This window comes from Pleurodeles waltl, chromosome 2_1, assembly GCF_031143425.1.
Source record: "Pleurodeles waltl isolate 20211129_DDA chromosome 2_1, aPleWal1.hap1.20221129, whole genome shotgun sequence".
Classification (NCBI taxonomy): Eukaryota; Metazoa; Chordata; class Amphibia; order Caudata; family Salamandridae; genus Pleurodeles; species Pleurodeles waltl.
In genome coordinates this window covers 87,797,370-87,819,479 of record NC_090438.1, presented here as the reverse complement: position 1 = coordinate 87,819,479, position 22,110 = coordinate 87,797,370, and the positions used below count along the sequence as shown (strand labels likewise).

The following is a 22,110-nucleotide window of genomic DNA, read 5'->3' as shown; positions in this document are numbered from 1 at the left end:
TTGGCTAGAAAAGCCAGTAATTCCTGTTGCAAGAGCAAGAGGTGGTCCTCCATCAGCAGATCCAAGGCCAATGGGAAGGGTGGCAGGGTCTGTTGGAATGGGAGTGCATAGCCCAGCTAGACAATTTGAAGTACTCACTTGTCTGAAGGTATTGCCGCAATTGGTGCAGGTGATACCGAATCCTGCCACTAAATGGGTGCTTATGGTGGAAAGAGGGCAACTAAATAGACTTAGGGAGTTGCAAGAGCACGGGTGGGGGGCTTATTTGGATTGGGTTAACTTCTGGCTCTGGTTTCCACAGAGTTTGTGGGGGCCGCTTCCGTGGCCATGAATAGATTGTGACGCCTGCTGGCTGTAGTGGCTGGAGGCAAATTAAAGCACCTAATAGCCCCTGCTGCAGACACAGAAGGGGCTGAAGACGAACTGCCGCTACCGCAGGGCCAAGGTGAGCTGTCTTTGAATGGTTCCAGAGCCAAAACTACCTTGTTGACAAAAAGGAGAGCCCGAGTCGAAAGCCCTCCTGAACCCATGGGGCACTTCCGGTGCATATGACGCTAACAACGCCATGAGGAGTCGAATTACACCACTTACTGGCATGCAGAGGGATTGTCAAGAATTTCCAGACTCAGTCTGACCCCAGGGGAATATTCTAAGGTAAGGAATCTACAGCTAGAAGTCTCTATTAAATATACGGTTACAGATATAACACGTTGTAGGAGCCACTAAGCTGCAGCACGAACCTTCCAAAGGGCATGTCCAAACAAGAATGATGTCAAACAGTTGAATAACACAACATTCCTAAAGCACGGAATTGTCTGTCTTTTATTGAAATAATTACAACCCTTGTTTGCATTGAAAAGAAAAACAAAACTGTAACATATTTTGTAGTGTTTGTGTGAAAAAAACAATCATGGTCAAAAGTCTGTGATAATGCAATTATTATGTACATCTTTAGCCAGTGCACAGCATGTAAAGTTGATGTGATGAAAACACAGTGACACAAACACTAGCCAGATCTTCCTGGTTTTAAGACAGCTGGGCCAATCTCTGCCTTCAATATTCACAACGTTTAAACGATAACATGACTGAAGCCACCTTCCATCCTATTGTTGGGAAATCCAGAGTCAGGTACTGATGAGCCTTGTCTAGCAAAGCTGAAGATGATAGAAGGCCTTATAAATCATTTTTATAAATAAAATCAATCATCATTATCAAAATGTCCACTCTGACACAGGTATATAATCAAACAGCCATTCTTGCCTTTCCCTCATAACATTTTGCAACATCATATTTTCTTCATTAATCGATTTGTATTTCTCTTTAGTAGTAACAGCAAACAATGGGAATTGAGATTAGTTTCTCTTGAAGTATCATGGGTGTGGTCAACGCAGATGTGGTAAACACCCACAAAGTCATACTGACCTAAAGGTGAGATGACCGTTCACGGGCCCATGTGTCTTATAGAAGTCCAGTGCCTCTTAAAGCCAAATCAAAAGGTTCAGTCTAACACAGGTAATCTAATCAATCACTCCAGCCTCCCTTTCTTTCAATACTTAGCCGTAAAACATTTTCTTCAATTAATCACTTTCCCTTCCATTCAACACTCTAACTACTTTGGCAGTCCACCCGCTCTCATTCTCCACCCACATTCGTCCACATTCCCCAACCATCTAATATAAAAGTCTGTACCCTGATTACCCAGTAATAACAATTTGACATGACTACACTTTACATCTCCTGGCTTTCCCACTAAAAGGGCACAGGGCCTAGGACAGAGCCTTGTCTTTCACTGGTGGCAAATTTATAAAAATATGGGACACGGATATAAGGTCAATAATGTTAGCTTGCAGCAATCAAGATTGCGTTGTACAAAGACTGACAATAAAAAAGGAAACATGGCAGCAATAAATTAAAAAAGTCACTCTAATATGAAAAGGAGTGTCAAATTCAAATCCATGATTCAGGATGACTGGACAATCACTTGGTAGGCTGCAACAGAACGTAAGATAGCTTACAAGAGCAGCTCTTGTAATTACAAGCCAGACTCACTGTACACATATGGTCCACACAATGCTTCCCTGCACCACCAGGCAAACTAAAAAACAACAAGTTATCATATGAATAGAAAGTGCCTTCTGGTGGCGCGTTCCCTATACAAACGTCTCCTCTGCAACACATGAACCGGAAGTGCATTCTGGTGGTCCTTTCCCTATACAAATGTCTCTTGTGCAACACATGGAAGTGCCTTCTGGTGGCTCTTTCCCTATACAAATGTCTCCTCTGCAACACATGAACAGGAAGTGCCTTCTGATGCTCCTTTCCCTGTACAAATGTCTCCTCTGCAACACATCAACAGAAAGTGCATTCTGGTGCTCCTTTCCTATACAAATGTCTCCTCTGCAAAGGCCACTGTCTCAAGGGCTTCCTTTGGCAAGTCAGAGCATGGTTTGCCCCGCCATTCTGCCGTGGTCTGGATGAGTTCGCTTTCCACTGCCTCTACGTCCGTGCAGCAGTTTTTCGAGTCGCTATGCTTAAAGTACTCCTTGACAGTGTTGCGCACCGATGCTGGCAGTATGATGCGGATTGTGTGGCTAAAGGTGCTGCTGCCCTTACCATGGCTTTTGGGAAGCTCAGGTGGTTGGTGAACGTGTTCAGGCAGTGGATGATGGAAGTTCTCTACAGTTTTCTCCCTAGTGATTGTTTTTTTCAAGGTCTGCTTCCATTGAGTTTGCCACTGTGGGCTATCTGTTGCATGGCGGTGTTTCCGGGAGATTGAATGAAGAACCAATGGAGTGTTTTGTCCATAAAAAACAGTTTGTGGTATCTGCACCTCCACAGCTTTCAAAGTCTTTGACTCAATACCTTCATCTGGGCTGTTGTTAGTGGGACTTGCTTCCACGGAATAACCAGGCTTCTCCTGCTCATCCACAGCCACCGTGGGTAGTATGTTTGGTGCCATATAAAAGGCTATCTTTGTACGCTTAAGTGAGTCCTGACCTGCTTGGTTAACATCAAGTTTTTTTATCTCTATATGTTTCACCGAGGTTTCTCTATGCCCTTTCTGAATGTGACCTGAGGCCTCTGTTGTTGAAACACAATTACTCTCTGTTTGATGGCTGGTTTCTTGCAAACTTTCTGAGCCACTTCTCTCTACTTCAGACTCAGCTAGGCATGGTATATCTTTTCGCTCAGTTTTCGAATCTGTGCCATTGATTTGATCTTCCACAGCTGCTGCACTGATTCGAGAAAACCCCTCTGCTTCCCTCATGCTACTGCTGCATTCGTCCTCTTTTTCATCATAGTCACTGCAGGAGTCCGGATCACCAGAATTACTATCTAGCTTGAAGGGCAAGGTCATATGCCATTCCGTCAATACTTTTTTTGAGTTCTCCGGAGAGAGTGTGTGGAGCCTGGCTGATGTACCAAACATGAAGGGCAGAGATGAGACATCGGTGGGGCTAAAGACAGAAGATTCAGAGCAGTAGGAGAATGCACTGTCCAAAGAGCTGAGTGAGGACACTGATGGCGAAGGGGTGGAAGATGACAGACTGGACAGACTTGACCTGTTTGATGTATTCTTCTTCTGAGGGCCAAAGTGCTTCATTTTAGAACTGGGCTGAGGCGACCTCCAGAAGTTCTTCCTGGTTCTATTTGTGCCAGGACTGAGACTTTCACCAATTAACTTCTGGCTCTCAAGCTGAAGCTGCTTGAGCCTTTGGATGTAATCAATGTGACTGCGCATTATGGTGGCATCACAGCTCGACTGTCGGGCAACTGGCTCATGAGTTTGAACAGGAAGCTGCGAGCTCATGCAGACACTTGGTTCTGACGAGCAGCGGTCCCTCGTGGGGTTTAGGGCGCATTCTGAGTCAAGGGAGTTGAAAGAGGACTTGTCGTAACTGTCAGTGCTGTTGTGCTTCCTGGATTTGCTTTGGTAACAGGCTGCGATCTCGCTAAACAAGTCCCAATCCTCTCTCTCTTCATCCAGAAGAGAGCCACTCGAAGCACCAAAGAGCTCGCCTTGATCGTTTCTTAGAGGATCTTGTGGCCTTTCCAGATCCGAAGCAGCAAATTCAAGCTCATCTGAGGAATCTTGGTGTTGAAGCTGATGGATCCCTGAAATAAAATGTAAAAGTTTACTTAGTGTAAATAGCTTTTCAAAAAGATGTATTTTATTAGTTTCCAACATGATGACACCACACCATTCACAACAGTTATACCTACCCAAAGACAGGAGATATCGCACATGCAATATGCCTCACAGTCAATGATATACTTCTACCATAGCAGTGTCTCATCTCACATTCTCAGTAGTAAACAATATTCGAGTGTTACGGTTTAAGTTGTGTGTCATAACTCAATCAGGATGCTTGTCTTTCGTCATGCCTGTTTACTACTGTGGTCCAACTGCATTATCATCATTTTGATCTACAGCAGTCAGAGACGCATGCCAGATCATTAACTCCTGTTGTCTCCCGACTCCACATCTCACCAATGAGTCTAACCTGCAGAAGTACATCTCCAGGACCCCTCATCTTGCTTAATGCAGTTTGCTCCATCGGCTACATTGGGTTTCTCAGCCACTACTCTATACATCTCCCAAGAGATCTGAGTTGCAGTTCTAAAGTCATCTTATTTACTTTTTAGTCTAGACCTGAATGCAATTTCCAATATGAAAACCAAAAGGGACAGAGGCCAATCTTGTCTCACCGCGCACGCCACACTCCACATTTTAATCGTTTTTACTACAGCCAAGACCCCCTGTTTAACAGCACCGCCCATCACAGGTACAATGCACTCAATCCATATGTATGAAGTGAATTAAACATAACATGTCAATCCACCATACTGAAGTCTTTCCAGGTATCGAGGCTGGCCTCTGCACAAATTGTCACCTGGTCTAATAGCAAGAAAGGTTTCATAATATTAAAAGTGGTATTTCCGACTCACACAAATCCCTTTTGAGTCATGTACATTATACTCCTACCAAGAGCCTTGCCAAGATTTTGCCCAGAATCTAATTTACAACTTTTTTCATAAACAGTGGTATAACTCAGAATTAAAAGGGTCTTTGCCTTCATTCAGAAGCAACAACACTACAACTTTCTCCTTTAGTGTGTCCAGCATTGTTTCTTCCCAGTAGGGGTTATGAGTAATTCACTCAATTAGATTGTTCGTAATTATATGAAACTTCGAAAAAATTACACAAAATTAGGTGAAATGTAAAAAAAAAACTGGCTTTTGGTGGGGAATTTTAGAGTAGAATGTGTGCTTGCATCCATTTTGGATGCAAGCACACATTTTGCTCTACACAAAGTAGTGCAAAATAGCAGTGCACTATCCAGCATTGGTCATTGTCTGCCAGGTGATTTTATTTTATTTGCACAGTGCACACTGCAGAACGAAATTGCTTAAAGAAGCTAAGGCTTTAAGATGATTATTGCTGACTGGCCAAACTGGTAAAGAGAGACAGGTGAAGCAACATGAGATAGAGTAGATCACTGAGGTCAGGACCCTGTATAACAGTGGCTGTTCCTGGGCAGTCAATGGGTAATTAGGCTGAATTCATAAGCAGCTCCTAATTACAGGTGTGCCCCCATAATATCGAAATAAGATTCTTGATTGTACCAAATATCATAGATAGAATACCGAAGGACAAAATATCAAAAGTAAGTGGGGGTGTGGCTACCACCCGAGGAAAATGGCCAACTATTCGGAGAGCTCTGCCGTGCTGAGGGACAAAAACGGTCCGCACTGCTGATACAAAGCCTCCATGGACAATTTAAACAGTGCTCAGCATATAGGAAGGTGTGGTACTTCCAGCGACACACTTTTGGCGAAAAAAAACCTTTGAAACACCTCTTATAACTAAGTGCTTCAAAAGCTGCCTCACAACGACTGCCCCTAAAATGGTCGACACCAGGACTCCACATGGATGAATCTCTACTTGACTACCCCAGCGTCACTACAAACATCCTAACCCTAGGTGAGCACTACTCTACAATGCTCTATAAGGGTAGGAACGTATATTGTATAAAAAACTAACTTACCAACCAGAGCAAATATGGCAGGGACATGCCCATCCCATCCCTGTCCCTGAGATGACCTCCTCCATTTAATACAGCTCTCTCAAAAGCAGGCTCCAAAACTTTCTTATTTCTAAACTACACACATTGGGATCCTGAATTTCTCCACCTCAACAGCAACCCAAAGTGCAGACAGGAGGGAGCTGAGAATAATCCCTTACACTGCAAAGTGCTGTACCTTGCTATTCAACAATCTGCATTGCAGCATCATATAAAATTAAGTGTTATTAACCCAGGAAGGACACCAACTTCTGCACCTCAAGCCTGCCTCCTAACATTCAGCGCCTCTGTCAAACATCTCAAGGAATACTGAAACCCCACTAGGTGCACCCAACACAAAGTATACAGTAAGGTCCGCTCTCAAAAGGGCAGACTCCAAACTGCACGACCCCAAAGAAGCGAGGGGAGGTCTGAAAGACACCAAACCAAAACAAAAGAGACACATGCAAGACCTCCTGACCCCAGACTCCCCTATAAAATAAAAATCGGAGAACTCTGCAACTCTAGACCTAATTATACAGAAACTCGATATGCTACATGTGCTTGCTCAATCCACAAAATCCACCACAGAAACAGTACAGAGCCACCTTGTATCTTTGAAACAAGAAAATATACAAATGGGGGGCAGAATCTCTGAAATAGAATCATGGATGCCTCCCGGAAGACCACAAACACAACTCTTCTAAAACTTTATCAAACACTACAGCGTGACTGGCTAGACTGGAAAGGAATAGCACCGACCTCAAAGTTAGACATAGAAGGGGCAACTTGTGCATTTTTGGACTTCCTGGAGGTGGCAAAAACCTAGCTCCTTCATGTGCAAACGTAATTGAAAAATGGATCCCCCAAGTACTCAATGTAAACTAAGACAATGACTTTCTGTGTCCAGCAGTGTTTCTTCCCAGTAGGGGTATAAGGAATTCACTCAATTTGCTTTTGCATAATTATATGAATCTTCAAAAAAAAAATCACACAAAATTAAGTGAAATGCAAAAAACTGGCTTTTGGTGGGGAATTTTAGAGTAGAATGTGTGCTTGCATCCACTTTGGATGCAAGGACACATTTTGCTCTACACAAAGTAGTGCAAAATAGCATTGCACTATTCAGCATTAGTCATTGTCTGCCAGGTGTTTTTGTTTACTTTATTTGTATAGTGCAAACTGCAGAACGAAACTGCTTAAAGGAGCTAAGGCTTTAAGATAATTATTGCTGGACTGGCCAAAACTGGTAAAGAGAGACAGGTGAAGCAACATGAGATAGAATAGATCACTGAGGTCAGGACTCTGTATAACAGTGGCTGTTTCCGGGCAGTCAACGGGTAATTAGGCTGAATTCATTAGGCATTAGGTGTGCCCCCTGAATATCGAGATAGGATTCTTGATGGTACTAAATATCATAGATAGAATATCGAAGGACAAAATATCAAAAGTACGTGGGGGCGTGGCTACCACCCAAGGAAAGTGGCCACCTAATCAGCGAGCTCTGCCGTGCTGAGGGATAAAAACGGTCTGCACTACTGATACCGCCTCCATGGATACTTTAAACAGTGATCAGCAAGTAGGAAGGTGTGGTACTTCTAGCTACCCACTTTTGGAGAAAAAAAAACTTTGAGAGAAACACCTCTTACAACCAAGTGCTCCAAAAGCTGCCTCACAATGCCTGCCCCTAAAATGGTCGATACCAGGACTCCACATGGATGAATCTCTACTCGACTACCCCAGCATCACTACAAACATCCTAACCCTGGGTGAGCACTTAGTGGCACTACTCTACAACGCTCTATAAGTGTAGGAATGTATATTATATATAAAACTAACCTACCGTCCAGAGCAAATATGGCAGGGACCCGCCCATCCTATGCCTGACCCTAAAATGACCTCCTCCATTTAATACAGCTCTCTCGAAAGCAGGCTCCAAAACTTTCTTACTTCTAAGCTACACACATTGGGATCATGAATTTCTCCACCTCAACAGCAACCCAAATTGCAGACAGGAGGGGGCTGAGAATAATCCCTTACACTGCAAAGTGCTGTACCTTGCTATTCAACAATCTTCATTGCAACACCATATAAAATTATGCCCCCCAAGTACTCAATGTAAACTTAGACAAGGACCTTTAAATAACCCAAGCACAGAGAGTGTTCACACATAAGCCAGCAAACAGCAAAGCTCCAAGAGCCCTCATTTTCAGACCCCTTTGCTACTCACACACTGAAGCCATCCTCACACAAATGAAGAAAATACAGAGAATTAAGTGGCAAGGCACCTCTATTGGAATCTCTCAAAATTACTCCAAAGACACTGTCAAGAAATGAAAGGCGTTCCTTTCCCAAAAGAAAACTCTGAAAGATCTCTCAATACAATTTTCGTTTATTGGTCCTGCATGAATCAAAACAACTTACAAGGGCAAAACCATCATTTTTTAATACCCTAAGGAACTGGACTCCTATGTTGTGGAAATCCAAGACCTGAAAATGACTTCTTAAAAATTCAGGACAAATGGCTAACACTTAAAATGAATCCTTACTACTAACATTCTACTCACTTAGTGACATACAATAATCAGGCTCCTCACAAATGGGTGAAACAAAACCCAATTCATGTTCTTCCCATAACGATGCAGAACTAATCGACCCATGGGATTGACACATAGGCGTACAAGCTCATTCTTCCATAATATTTATAAGAGGCCAAAATATTTGTTTGAGTTGCTTCCACTTCTTCAAACAGGGACAGAATAAATAAAGTGGTCAGCAAACTACAAACCCTTAACTAAATTAACTAACTAGCACCTTCTAATAACACAATAATAAACCTAACAACCTACTGTTAACCCTAACGAATGGTAAGATTTCTCTTCTCTCCTTCAGTGACTGGTACTGTATCTCTGTAACACCTTCAAACTGCTATGATTAAATCGGATGTTATATAATTGCATTCAACCCTATCACAAATTTATTACAATGTTTCATCTTCTAACTTTCAACATAATTTAGATTTATCAAATCTCATATTGGCATTAATAAATATTAATACCAACCTTACATTGATAATAATATCATACAAATCTAGTGCCATCCAATGGGTACTTAGCTGGTGCCCAATTGCTAATGAAACTGGGTTATGACCCACAGGTTGGACAATACAAAACTCACTAACGTCTGCCCACACTACCTGCAATAAAGTAACCTAGGGCACTCGACCAACTCACTTCGATATGTGTTGAATCTATGTTTAGAATATGCTTAGGTTGATAATGGGTTGGTTCTATGTAGACACCTTACTTATAACTCATAGAAATGCTGTTAGCTTTACAATGACACTATGTTGATATTATGTTAGCACTATAATGGCAGTAAGTGGAGAATTATACTGTACATTGTACTCCATAATTACGAAACACATTGGGTACCATTACTCACAACCCTAAATGGTGACATAAAAACTTAACTCAGAAGAAATAATGACACATGTGTCACCAACTAACACCCATCCCACAAGTGGCCACCTCACTCACTACAAATATTACACTTTCTCTATATACTACAACGACGACCATACCTGCAAATACGTTAATATAAAAAACAGAATACACATTATTATTCACTCCCACTAAATGGCAACTAACTCACTAGGCAGCACTATGGAAATAACGCCAGGCACTCCAGCCACCATCCAATATAGGTAAATATACCATACTTGGACACTGCTGTGACTCTTAATACACACCCTATTCAATATAGGGCGCGGCAAGACTGCACTTTGGACCTAGGTTTGACCACTCGTGTCCTCCATCGCCTCTCCTCAGTTAGATTTTGTCAGGTATCTCTCCATAGTATCTATATTCTCATCAAAAATATTTATTCAATCACTATACTATCATTTTCTTTTCACCTTTCATATCTTTCCTCCTGTCTTGTACTGTACTACTCTGCTATCTTCTTTCCCTCCTCACTACCCCTCCCATTCCTCTCCCACCCATTCCACTTCCACTCACCCATGCCACCCCTTCAAAGCCACTCGCCCACTCACTCCACCTCCCCTCCTACTCCCACATCACCAAAAAAAAGAACTGGCATTTGGCTGGTTACATCAACAGGAAGACTCACTTCCCACAAAAATGCAGAACATAAAAATACTCTCCCTTAATGTCAAGAGTCTAAATCACCCAGCCAAACAACAGAACATCTAAGACTATACACATAAACTTAAGGGAGACATCATTCTCCTTCAAAAAACCAAGATGGCCATGAAAGAGGCAATCCTCCTAAAAAGATGGGTTAGTGATTTAGCATACGCCCCAGCCACGAACAAAAAAATTGGCTGATCACCCTTATCTCGAAAGTCTCTGGCCTCACTGAAATCATAACCAGGAACATCTATGCCCCCAATAACGACAACCCTACCTTTTGAGTTAATCTCAATAAAAGCTCTCATCTTTACCTCTCAATTTCAGAATGATTCTAGGAAGTGATTCAAATTTACCCTGGGACGCCACCCTTGGCAGGAATTCTGCATGTCAATTTAAACCCAACAAATCCCATAAACAAATGCTAAACATGTGCAATTCTCTTAAACTTAAAGAGATATGGAGACTATTCAATCCCACAGGGAAAGATTACTCTTTTTTCTCCAATCCGCACAATACATTCTCTCGCATCAATTATATCTTACTTGACGAAACACACGTCCTAGCCACCTCTTCCCAACCATTGAATCAATCCTAGTATCAGACGATGCCTGTATTTCATTACTCTACAATATCGCTTGCAATACATCAGGAACAAAAACATGGGAAATGAACAACCTTCTCACGAAGGAACACTCCTTCAAAGAAATACTTTGTCCCTGTAAAAGGAAATATAATGGGGGCTCTACGCTAAGAGCCCGAAGCTCACTCACTCTTCTAGCCGATGTTATGGCCACTAAAAAAACAGTCTTCAAAACTAAAAGTCTCAATGAACAAGAGTGCATTGGCTCAAATGACGATCCAATAAGAAAGGTCAATACTAAGTTAAGATCCCACTGTGGCATAACAAACGGAGTGGGCGGAAACTTATTAGTGAGACCCTTAATGAACCTCAATACAATAGGTGACTTAAACAACGAGGGTTGGTCAGGAAGGCACAGAAAAGCAGATAACGCAGATAAATAACCCTTAACTGTGGCAACTGCATAACCCTTCTGTGCCAAGGATAAAGCAAATAACAATACATCAGACAAATGGGCCTTCAAGGGATCAATTTGGTTCTCTCCACACCAACTGGCAAATCTGGCCCACCTACTTGCATAGATCAACTTGTTGGAGTGTCGCCTGGCCGATAAAATAACTTCCACCACCTCTGGCGGGAGAGAAAAGGAACTCAGATTGCCCCGTTCAATCTCCAGGCATGAAGGTGCAGGTTCTGGAGGTGGGGGTGTAGAACCTGCCCCTGCGACTGCGAGAGGAGGTCTGCCCTGTACGGGAGACAGAGCGGAGGGCACAGAGAGAGTCGGAGAAGATCCGAGTACCATACCCTTCTTGGCCAATCCGGGGCTATTAAGATCACTTGTGCCCGGTCTTGGCGGATCTTCCTCAAAACCCGAGGAATCAAGGGTATGGGAGGAAACGCGTAAAGCAACTGACCCTTTCAGGACATCTGAAACGCGACCCCCAAAGCTCCTTGCACCGGATACTGGAGGTTGCAAAACGACGGGCAGTCCGGGTTCTCCCGAGTGGCAAACAGATCTATCTGTGGATATCCGCACCTCTGGAAGATGTACAGGGCCAGAGCTGGATGAAGACGCCACTCGCGATCGGTCGAGATGAGCCGACTGAGACTGTCCGCACGCACGTTCAGAACTCCGGCCAAATGATTTGCTACCAAGCAAATCTGGTGATCCTGAAGCCAGGACCAGAGCCGAAGAGCTTCTCTGCAGAGAAGATACGACCCCCACTCCTCCCTGCTTGTTTATATACCACATCACGGTAGTATTGTCCGTCAGGACCTGAACCGACTGACCGCGAAGGGAAGGGAGGAAGGCCTTGAGAGCCAGACGTATCGCCCGCAGTTCCAACAGATTGATGTGAAACCTCTGTTCTCCTGGAGACCAACAACCTTTGATCTCCAGGTCCCCCAGATGAGCTACCCACCCTAGAGTGGAAGCATCCGTTACAACTGTGGCCACTGGCGGAGGTAGAGAGAACGGCCTTCCTTGCGACAGGTTGCCGACCGCAGCCCCCCATTGAAGATCCGCTGCAGCGCCTCTGGAGATCCTTATCGAGTCCTCAAGATCTCCTTTGTGTTGAAACCACTGCCTGCAGACGCACCACTGAAGAGCCCTCATGTGCCAGCGTGCATGAGTGACCAGCAGAATGCAAGAAGCGAACAGACCGAGCAGACGAAGGACCTTGAGAATTGGAACGACCGCTCCGTTTCGAAACATTGAAATCAGCGCCTGAATGTCCTGAATCCGCTGCGGCGGAGGAAATGCCCGATTCAATGTAGTGTCCAGTACTGCCCCTATGAACAGGAGGCGTTGAGAGGGCTTTAGGTGAGATTTGGGCACGTTCGCTGAAAAGCCCAGATCGAACAACAACTGAGTTGTCGACTGCAGGTGATGCGGCAAGAGCTCCGGAGACTTGGCTTTGATCAACCAATCGTCCAGATAAAGAAATACTGCTATCCCCTTTCTTCTGAGCTCCGCTGCAACCACCGCCATCACCTTCGTGAAGACTTGAGGTGCTGAAGTAAGACCAAACGGAAGGACCGCAAACTGATAGTGTTGCGACCCCACCACAAACCGGAGATACTTCCTGTGCAACTTGAGGATCGGAATATGGAAGTAAGCATCCTGCAAGTCGACGGACACCATCCAATCTCCTTCGTTCAATGCCAAAAGAACCTGTGACAGGGTCAGCATCTTGAACCTTTCCTGCTTGAGGAACCAATTCAAAATCCTCAGGTCCAGGATTAGCCTAAACCGACCATCCTTTTTGGGGATCAGGAAGTATCTTGAATAGCAGCCCTGACCCCTCTCCTGCTCCGGGACCAACTCCAACGAGCCCTTTGACAAAAGGGATATCACCTCCTGTTGCAGTAACAGAAGATGGTCGTCCAAACAGAAGGATGGGCGGGGAAGAATGGGAGGAGGAAAATCCCAAAAGGGAAGAGAATAACCTTTCCCCACAATATCGGTGGCCTAGGAGTCTGATGTTATTGACTCCCATATGAGAAGAAAGTGAGTTAGTCTCCCCCCTACAGGAGATGTGTGAACAGGGAGTGATGGAGAACTAAGGTTGCTTTCCCTGCTGCACCCCTCCGGAGGAAGAGGAAGAGGCAGAGTGCTGCTGGGCGGCCCCTCTAGTGCATACTCTACCCCTGCCCTTGAACGATCTATAAGGGAGAGCTCCTGAAGATTGCTGTCCTGCCGCATGGAGCCTGCCACGAAAGGAAGCGCCACGACCAAATCCTAAATGATTTCAAAGAAGAGGATGTGGCTGCTTGCAGTCCCAAGGATCTAGCCGTGGCTCTACTCTCCTTAAACCGCTCCAAGGCAGAGTCGGCTTTCGATCCAAAAAGTTTGTCTCCATCAAATGGCAGGTCAAGCAGAGTGGTCTGAACATCAGGAGAGAACCCTGACGATCGCAGCCAGGCATGCCTCCTCGTCGCTATGGACGTGCCCATAGCCCTGGCCACCGAGTTCGAGGTGTCCAGTCCAGAGTGAATCACCTGGGTCGCCGCCGCTTGAGCGTCCGACAAAAGGTTCTGCACCTCCTGGGATAATCCCGGGTGCCCCTTAGCCTCATCCAAAAGGGCATAAATGTATCGTCCTAAAATGCAAGTAGCATTTGTGGATTTCAAAGTCATGCTACATGACGAGAAGGCCGTTTTAGCTGACTGGTCCATTCTCTTAGACTCCTTGTCTGCTGGAACTCCGGGAAACGATCAGGAGCAGAACGGGAGGAACACGATGCTTGCAACACCAAACTCTCCGGAGTCGGGTGCTTGGACAAAAAGTCTGGATCACCTGGGGCCACTCGATAGCGTCTCGCCACCGACCTGTTTACGGCAGCCGAAGTCACAGGCTTCTTCCAAACTTCCCTAATAGGGTCCATAAGAGCCTCATTGAAAGGAAGAAGGAGCTCTGCCACAGATGATGCTGGATGCAACACCTCAGTAAGGATGTTGGTCTTCACATCCGCAGCTGGAAGTGGAAGGTCCAAAAAGTCTGCTGCCTTCCGCACCACAGCATGAAAAGAGGCAGCCTCCTCTGTATACTCCCCGGAGAAGCCAAGTCCCATTCTGGGGAAGTGTCAAGGCCTCTTGCGGTGTCCAAACCTTGCAGGTCCCCTGAAGGCTCCATGATCTTTCCTTCCTCCACGTTCTACTTCTGATATTCTTGCTCCTCCAGCAGCCTCAGAGCCAACCTTCTGGAGCGGAGCCTGGACTCGATCTCTGGCGTCGATAAGGCGTCAGCCGACACTGAAGATCTATGGCAGCGTCGATCCTTTGAGTCATTCGACGCTGGATCCCTCGGCGACACAGGCATCTTTATGGTCGACTGGATCCGTGGCGAATCCATCGGCGACGGGACTGTGGATGTTGTCGGCATCACCGGTCGTCTGGGCGACACCAAAGGCATCGGTGCCGAAGCAGTACTTCCCGATGGAAGAAAGGGCATGAAGGGCGTCGGCCTGTAAGAAGCCGGAACACCCATGTCGAAGGCCCAGGCCATGCTGGCAAAGATATTAAAAATAGCATTAAGAAATGCTGCTGGATCCGTGCCCGGCGCCGGGAAAGCCGGATAACGTTGAGGAGCCGGTACTTGAGGTGAAGCCGACGACGGCCCAGGCATCTCCTGCCCCGGAGAAGCCCTCGACTCCTGATACGGATCCACTTCATACACCAACAGTGGAGACGTCGGTGAAGCTGGAGTCGTCGGAGGCGGAGGCGTCACAGTTGGGCTGACCTCCCACGTCGGTCGGCGCCGAGCCGATGGTGATCTCGAACGGGAGCGGTCTCTGCTCGATTGGCGCCGTGATCCATGCTGGCGCCGAGAGTCCCGATGACGCCGATGAGACCTCGAGGATTTAGAAGAAGATTCTCTATGGTGATGCTTCTCCTTCTTCTTCTTGAATCGGGCCAGAAACAATTTAACCTCCCGTTATTTCAGGGCCTTTGGATTCATGCGTTGGCTCGACTTCGTGGTCAGAACTAAGGCACCACAAGCAATTGTCATGTGAGTCCGTGACCGACATGCGACCTCCACACTGCTTACAGGGTTTAAACCCGACTTCCTCTGCTGCAACATAGTTACACCGAAGTGAAACTGTAGCTCCCTGGTAGCCTCGAAGAAAAAACGTTACTCGAAGGCACGGAAAAAAGGGAACTGACGTCTGCACGACGACGAGGACTTCTTATTGCCTGGATGACGTCATGCGGCGTCGCGTGGGAGTTGGGCAATTGTGACATCATCGTTGACGTGCAGAGCTAGAAAAAAAATTCAGTCGAAAGTTGGCGCGAGGGGCAAATTCTTTAGGTGAGGAATCCACAGGTAGTTGTATCCATCAGAAATATATATTTATATATATATATATATATATATATATATATATATATATATATATATATATGTATATATATATATATATATATATATATATATATATAGTTAAATGCAGAGATGTGGAAATCTATACTCCCTCTATATGCACTTAGCTTTCAATATTTTGTCCCTCAATATTCTGATAATGATATTAGTGTATTACAAGATTCCAAGCCTCGATATATCTCAATGCAAACTAAATACAATATGCAAACTTAGGAAAGGCAAAAGTAGACAGTCAAATAGTAAGGAACAGATACTGTGACAACGGTTCATACAAACCCAGAGAGTTCACTGCAGGGCTGGCAGAGAAGGAATAGTTTCTTACCTGTAACTCCAGTTCTCTCTTAAGGGTATTTCCATGATAGTCATAAGCACTGAATAGTTCCGCCCACCTGCCGGGACCCCAGGAGCAGGTTTTCCAATATATCTCCTCAAGTGTTGCTGTTCGCCTTTCCTCAGGAAGGCCTGCAAAGTCACTTAAGAATGTCGATATACAGCCTAAAGGAAAGGCTACAGTGTCTGAAAATCTTCATCTTTTTTGTTTTAAAAAGGACAAATAGCTAAGGCACATGAATAAAATGTAGCAGAAAAAATCCTTCACAAACCTTTTTGAAGTGAAAAATTAGGATGAAGAAGTTCAGGGCAGTGCAGCTCATAGGCTGCCATTATAAAAGAAGAAAAAGGAGACTGGGGGGCTTAGTAGGACTTGGGCGGACAGAAAAGGCCGTCTGCCAAAGTCCGACTGGTAGGATGCCGCCAGTGTGGCAGCCTCCCCACCTGGCCCATTACAAGTTTCCTAAACCTCAGTTTCCGCCCATTCCGCCTACTGGCACCGCAGGAAATGGCCTACAGCATTGTCTCCGACTTGTAAAAGAGCCAGCAGCAATGCTGTAGTGCGTAGGATGCACTAGAACCCGTTGCACTGTTCACTGTCTGCAAAACAGACAATGAACATTGCGACGGTGCTGGCCAGGGGGACCTCCTGCAGCCTTTTAATGGCAATGTCACCGCCATGAAACTGCTGGCAGAGAATTGAGTCGTAATACCCAGGGCATCACTGCCCTGGCGGATCAGGATCATCAGCCATGCCAGACCGTCAAGAAGTCGTAATCTGGCGGTAGTGGCGGTCCGACCGCAGCGCTACCACTGCGGTCATAATATGGTGCTAAGACCACCACATTGGCGGCGGTCCGACCGCCACCGCAAACCTGGTGGTCATGAGACCGCCAGGTTCGTAATGAGGCCCTGTGTCTTTAAGAACAGCTGGTCCTCCAGTATCCAATCATTCCTAGAGAGAGACAGTTGCCACAGTTCTTTTGTAGACAGTTTTAGATGAGATAATGATATACCTCAAATATTATTTTCTCTACTCCACCAGGGAGGAGGGAGAGTTGCTTATGACTATCATGGAAGTACCCCTACAAGAGAACTGGAGTTACAGGTAAGAAGCTATTCCTTCTCTAGTAGGGGATTTCTATGTATAGTTATACGCATTGAATAAAACAGCAAGCTCGTCGCATAGTCAGCGTGGAGTAGACAAAACAATAATGAAATGCGCTATCAAGCAAAGCGGGTTCCTGAGAGAAGCCTGTCCTAATTGAGCACCTGTCCTGGCATCAGAGTCAAGACAGTAATGCTTAGTGAACGTGTGGACAGACCTCCAGGTCGCAGATCTGCAGATTTCTGCTAAGGGAACATTCCTAATCAAGGCAGTCGTTGCAGACTTGCCTCTGGTAGAGTGTGCTCTTGGTCTGCCAGCTAGGGTTTTGTTAGCTAGCTGCTAGCAAAACAAAATACAGGAGACAATCCACCTAGAGATTGATTGTTTGATGGTGGTCAGACCGGTGTGAACCGGCCCATAATTAACAAAGAATTGTTGAGATTTTCGAATAGATTTGGATTTATTTAAGTAGGATTTTAAAACCCTCTTTTCGTCTACAGAGTTGAGAGCCCTCTAAGCTGGAGTTGATGGGTTTTAAAAGAAAGTTGGCAAAGAATTCGACTGGTTGACATGAAAGTCAGAGATAACCTTTGGCAGGAATTTAGGATGTGTTTGCATCACTACTTTGGAGGAGTGGCATACTGTGTAAGGTTCGAGAGCACAGAGAGCCTCAATCTCGCTAACCCTGCGTGTTGATGTAATTGCCACAAGGAAAGCAGTTTTCCAAGTGAGGTGTTGGAGAGATGCCTTGTATATGGGCTCAAATGAATGTTGCATGAGGCGGAAAGGACCACATTAAGCTCCCATTGTGGGGAAAGGCACCTAACTGGAGGAAAAACCTGTAACCCCTCTTGGAAATCTTTTATGACTGGTATCCTAAAGAAAGAAGTATGCAAATAACTTTTTCTGTATGCAGTCAGAGCTGTCAGAGGGACTTTAGTAAAATAGAATTGCAGACCAGATTTGGCCAGGTGTAACAAATGTGGTAGAATGACAGCTTCCTGGCAAGATGTAGGGACGATCTTTTTGGAGGAACACCAGATGCAGAATCTTTTCCATTTGAAGGCATATGCAGCTCAGGTGGATGGCCAGATTGCCTCTTTTAGGATCTCCATACAATCCTTTGGAAGATGTAAGTGCCCATACTATACTAGCTCAGGAGCCATGCTGCTAAACTTAAAGAGGAGAGGTTGGGGTGTCTCATCTGTTCTTCGAATTTCGTCAGGAGGTCTGGCCTGCATGGCAGCCTACGATGTGGTCGGAGCGACTCTGGTGCAATGAGGATCATTCTGGTTGACGTCGTTGAGAGTCTGATTAGGACCGCTGGATCAGGGGAATTGGTGGAAAGGCATACAGAACTTTGGTGGACCAGTCTATCCACAGAGCATTACCCAACGATTCTGGATTGTACAACTTTGCAGCAAAGCCGTGACATTTTCTGTTTTCTGCTGTGGGAGGAGGTCGATGGAAGGTGTTCCCCACAAATGGAAGATATCTTGAACGGCTTCTTTGTTCAATACCCACTCGTGGTTCTTGTCGAGAACCCTGCTGAGGGCATCCGCTTGGACATTCTGAACGCCTGGAAGGTGAGTTGCTACTATCTTCAAATTCCTGGCAAGGACCCAGGGCCATATTGTCTGGGCCTCTTGAGGCAAGACTCTGGATTTTGTTCCCCCCGGCTTGTTCAGGTAGTACATGGTGGTTGTATTGTCCGTCTGGACAAGCAGGGTGTCGGTGTTGAACAATGGGTGAAACGCCTTGAGAGCTAGGTGCACCACACAGCGCTCGAGGAGACTGATGGGGTATGACGTTTCCCTCAGAGACCAAGTATTTATAGGTGATCCATATGAGCGCCCCATCCGAGGAGAGAGCCATCTGTCACGATTGTCTAAATGGAGCCTTTAGACTAAATGGCATCCCTTGTAGGAGACTGGTTGGAGAGCACCATCAACTGAGGGATATGATTGCGTGGGTAGATAGGATAATCCTGTCTTCCCAGTTTCCCAACAGTTGATTCCATTAGTCCTCCGGGCACACTTGTAGAGGCTGCATGTGAAGGCGAGCATTGGGAATCAGAAAAATGCAGGAGGCCATGGAGCCTAAAAGGGGGAAGAACGTGCACACTGTTGGCCAATGCATAGTTTTGAGAGCCAGACACTTTTGGAGAATAGATAAGAGTTGTTCCTCCGAAGGATACACTTTTCCCAGCAGCATATCAATGGTAGCTCCTAAGTAGTGCAACTTACGGACTGGTGTTGTCATGATCTTGGGAAAGCTGACATGGAGCCTTAGACGATAAAGGAGATCGCATGTCCATTTGAAGTGCAGCTGGGCATCTGATGTCTTGATCAGCCAGTCATCCAGCTATGGGTAGACAAAAATTCAGTGCCTCCGAAGATGTGCTGCCACCAGAGCCATGCACCCGGAGAAAGGTCTGGGTGCTGACTTGAGACCAAATTGTAGGACGGTGTATTGGAAGTAAATCTCAGGAACTTCTGATGCTTTTTCACAATGGGGATATGAAAGTAGGCATTGTGTAGGTCGACTGAGCAATGCTAGTCCCCCTGGTGAATCTGGGGATATATTTGGTATAAGGCCAGTATCCTGAACATTTCTTTTCGGATCCATTTGTTGGCAACCTTTAAGTCTAGAATGGGTCTGAATTCTTTTTTGTGCTTTTCTGGGATAAGGAAGTACCTTGGGTAAATGCATTTTCCCTGCTGGTTGAGGGGAACAGGTTCTAACGCTTTCTTTTCAAGCAAGATGGTGACTTCCACCTTTGGAAGCTCAAGATGAGAAGACAATGACCTTGGCGGAATACTCGGTGGTGGGAAATCTGATACAATACCCATTCTGCACAATTTTCAAGACCCAAGAGTCTGTTGTAATTCATTGCCACTCTGCCAGCTAATTGATGAAGCTTCCTCCCACCGGAGTGGTTAACGGACACAGAGGAAGAAAGTTTTCAGGGTTTCAAGGGTGGCTGTTGTTGAGTACCCTGATTGGGCTGATGTGCCGCACATCCTATTTGTTGTTTCCGCTGAGGCTAGCAGGATCTTTGGAATTGCTGCTGATATCTACCAGGCAGCCACTGAGTGGTTTGAACCATCTGGGAAGTTTAGCGACGCTGGAAAGGACAGAAGAATCTTCGTTGCACTTTGGATTTTTCAAGGCCTACTGCTTTCAATATGTCTACTTCAGCCTTCATCCTTGCAATTTCATCATTAGCACAAGAGCCGAACAGAGTGGATTCTGAAAATGGCAAGTTCTGAATGCGTTGCTGAGCGTCCAGTTTCAGGAACGTTAGATGCAGCCAGGCATGCCTCCTCAAGGTTACCCAATGGCGGTATTTGTGTGCTAAGAGCAAGGATGAGTCCGCTGGTACGCTAATTATCTGGTTAGAGACCATGGCACCTTCTTGGACGATGGCAAAAAAATCCTCCTTCTGTCCCTCAGTAGGTGATCTGCAAAATGGAGTAGGGAGTCCCACAGGGCCCTATCGTATCTGTCCAAGAGGGTCGTTGCGCTTGCTGCTTTCATGGATGTTGCCACCTAACTACAGACTTTACGACCTGTTGAATCCACCTTCCTTCTCTTTCAGGAGGAGAGGTAGCAGACAGCGATGTGTGGCGTGAGATTTGTGGGCTGCCAGGATCACAACCAAATCAGGTGGAGGATCGGAACGCAGAAACAAAGGGTCTTTTTCTGGAGGACAATACTTTTTTGGTAGCCCGTAAGGTGCAGACTTAGTTGTAGCCGGCGTAAGGAAGACTTCCATGGTGGGTTTCAGAAGACACAGCACTAGAGGTAGAAAAGGTCTGGAGGTTGTGCGCTGCTGGAGTGTTTTGAATATGACTGAAGAGGATGGAGTTGGAACAGCCATAGGAATGTTTATTTTTGCTGCACCTCAAACTAGAACTTCCTGAAAGGTGTTGATATTGTCCACCGGTGAGGTATGAGGTTGAGGAGAGTCTGACAGTGTGGGTGAAGAGCCTCTGGTGGACGATGAGTAATCTCCGTGGTAGCGTTGGTAGGAACACGATCTTAATCTTTGTCACGATCTGTGATCGGAGTGTCTTGACCTTGTTGATGAACGGCCAGATGTATGATAGCCATGATAGGAATTGTGGCACGATCTTGAGCTTGGTCTGGGAGCTGGAGCGGTGCTAGGCACTTGCAGCACCGGAGGAGGTGCCGATACAGGTGCAGGGCGAACCAGAGAAGTTGGCAGCAGTGGAGACACACCTTGAGGTGGAGGCTGAGGTGGAGGCTGAGGAGGAGGCGTTGCAGCCGGCAGAGGAGAGGTGGTGGTGGGAGACGGAGAAGGCGATGAAGGGAGGAGCACCAGCGAAGGAGAAACATCTCTGGAATGCTGCAACTCTGATGAGGAATAAAACCTTCTTCATTTCTGCCTCCTCGACATCGAGGGACTCTTCGATGTCGATCTCTCTTTCTCTGACGTCTAGGTATCGATGTTGAGTGGGACCTCGAAGTCGAACTGCGATGTCGGCACCTCTTTCGCCTTAACAGTAAGTCCAATGACGTCGATATACTCCTCAACATCGTGCGTAGAGTAGCAAGGATACTTGATGTTGTGCGGCGACGTTCATGAGAAGTCGGGCCAGTCTTTGACGTAGAACATGTTGGCACTGTACCTCCTCTCGACATCGATCTCCTCGACGTTGGCCATGGCAAAAAGCATTTTCTACCTGAAAAATACCTCTCAGACCTTCCCCATCCACTGGAGGCTGAGGGAAGAGCTCTGGTGGAAGACTGACCTTCCACTCGCTCCGATGGTCCCACTGGCTTCTTGCTGGCATCATCTCTCTGCTCTCCCTGAAGGCAAATCTTCTACCTGTCATGTAGGGTACGTCTGGAAAATAACTTGCAGATGTTACAGGAGACTGGAAGGTGTGAAGATGGCAGGTAGATAATACAGACATCATGAGACTCTGTTTTGGCCTTTTTTCTGCCACATCGTGGGCATCTGT

General features: G+C 45.8%; 1 protein-coding gene across 2 annotated transcripts in view; it reads right to left on the bottom strand.

Moving 5' to 3' along the window:
- Window positions 1-804: 804 nt before the first annotated feature.
- Window positions 805-22,110, bottom strand: part of LOC138261443 (rho GTPase-activating protein 20-like) — a 306,296-nt gene continuing 284,990 nt past the window's right edge. For both annotated transcript variants that reach the window (XM_069210394.1, XM_069210402.1), the window contains one exon: window positions 805-4,116. In XM_069210394.1, the coding sequence (XP_069066495.1) occupies window positions 2,381-4,116 (1,736 nt within the window). In that variant the 3' untranslated portion in view covers window positions 805-2,380. The remainder of the gene's footprint in view (window positions 4,117-22,110) is intronic.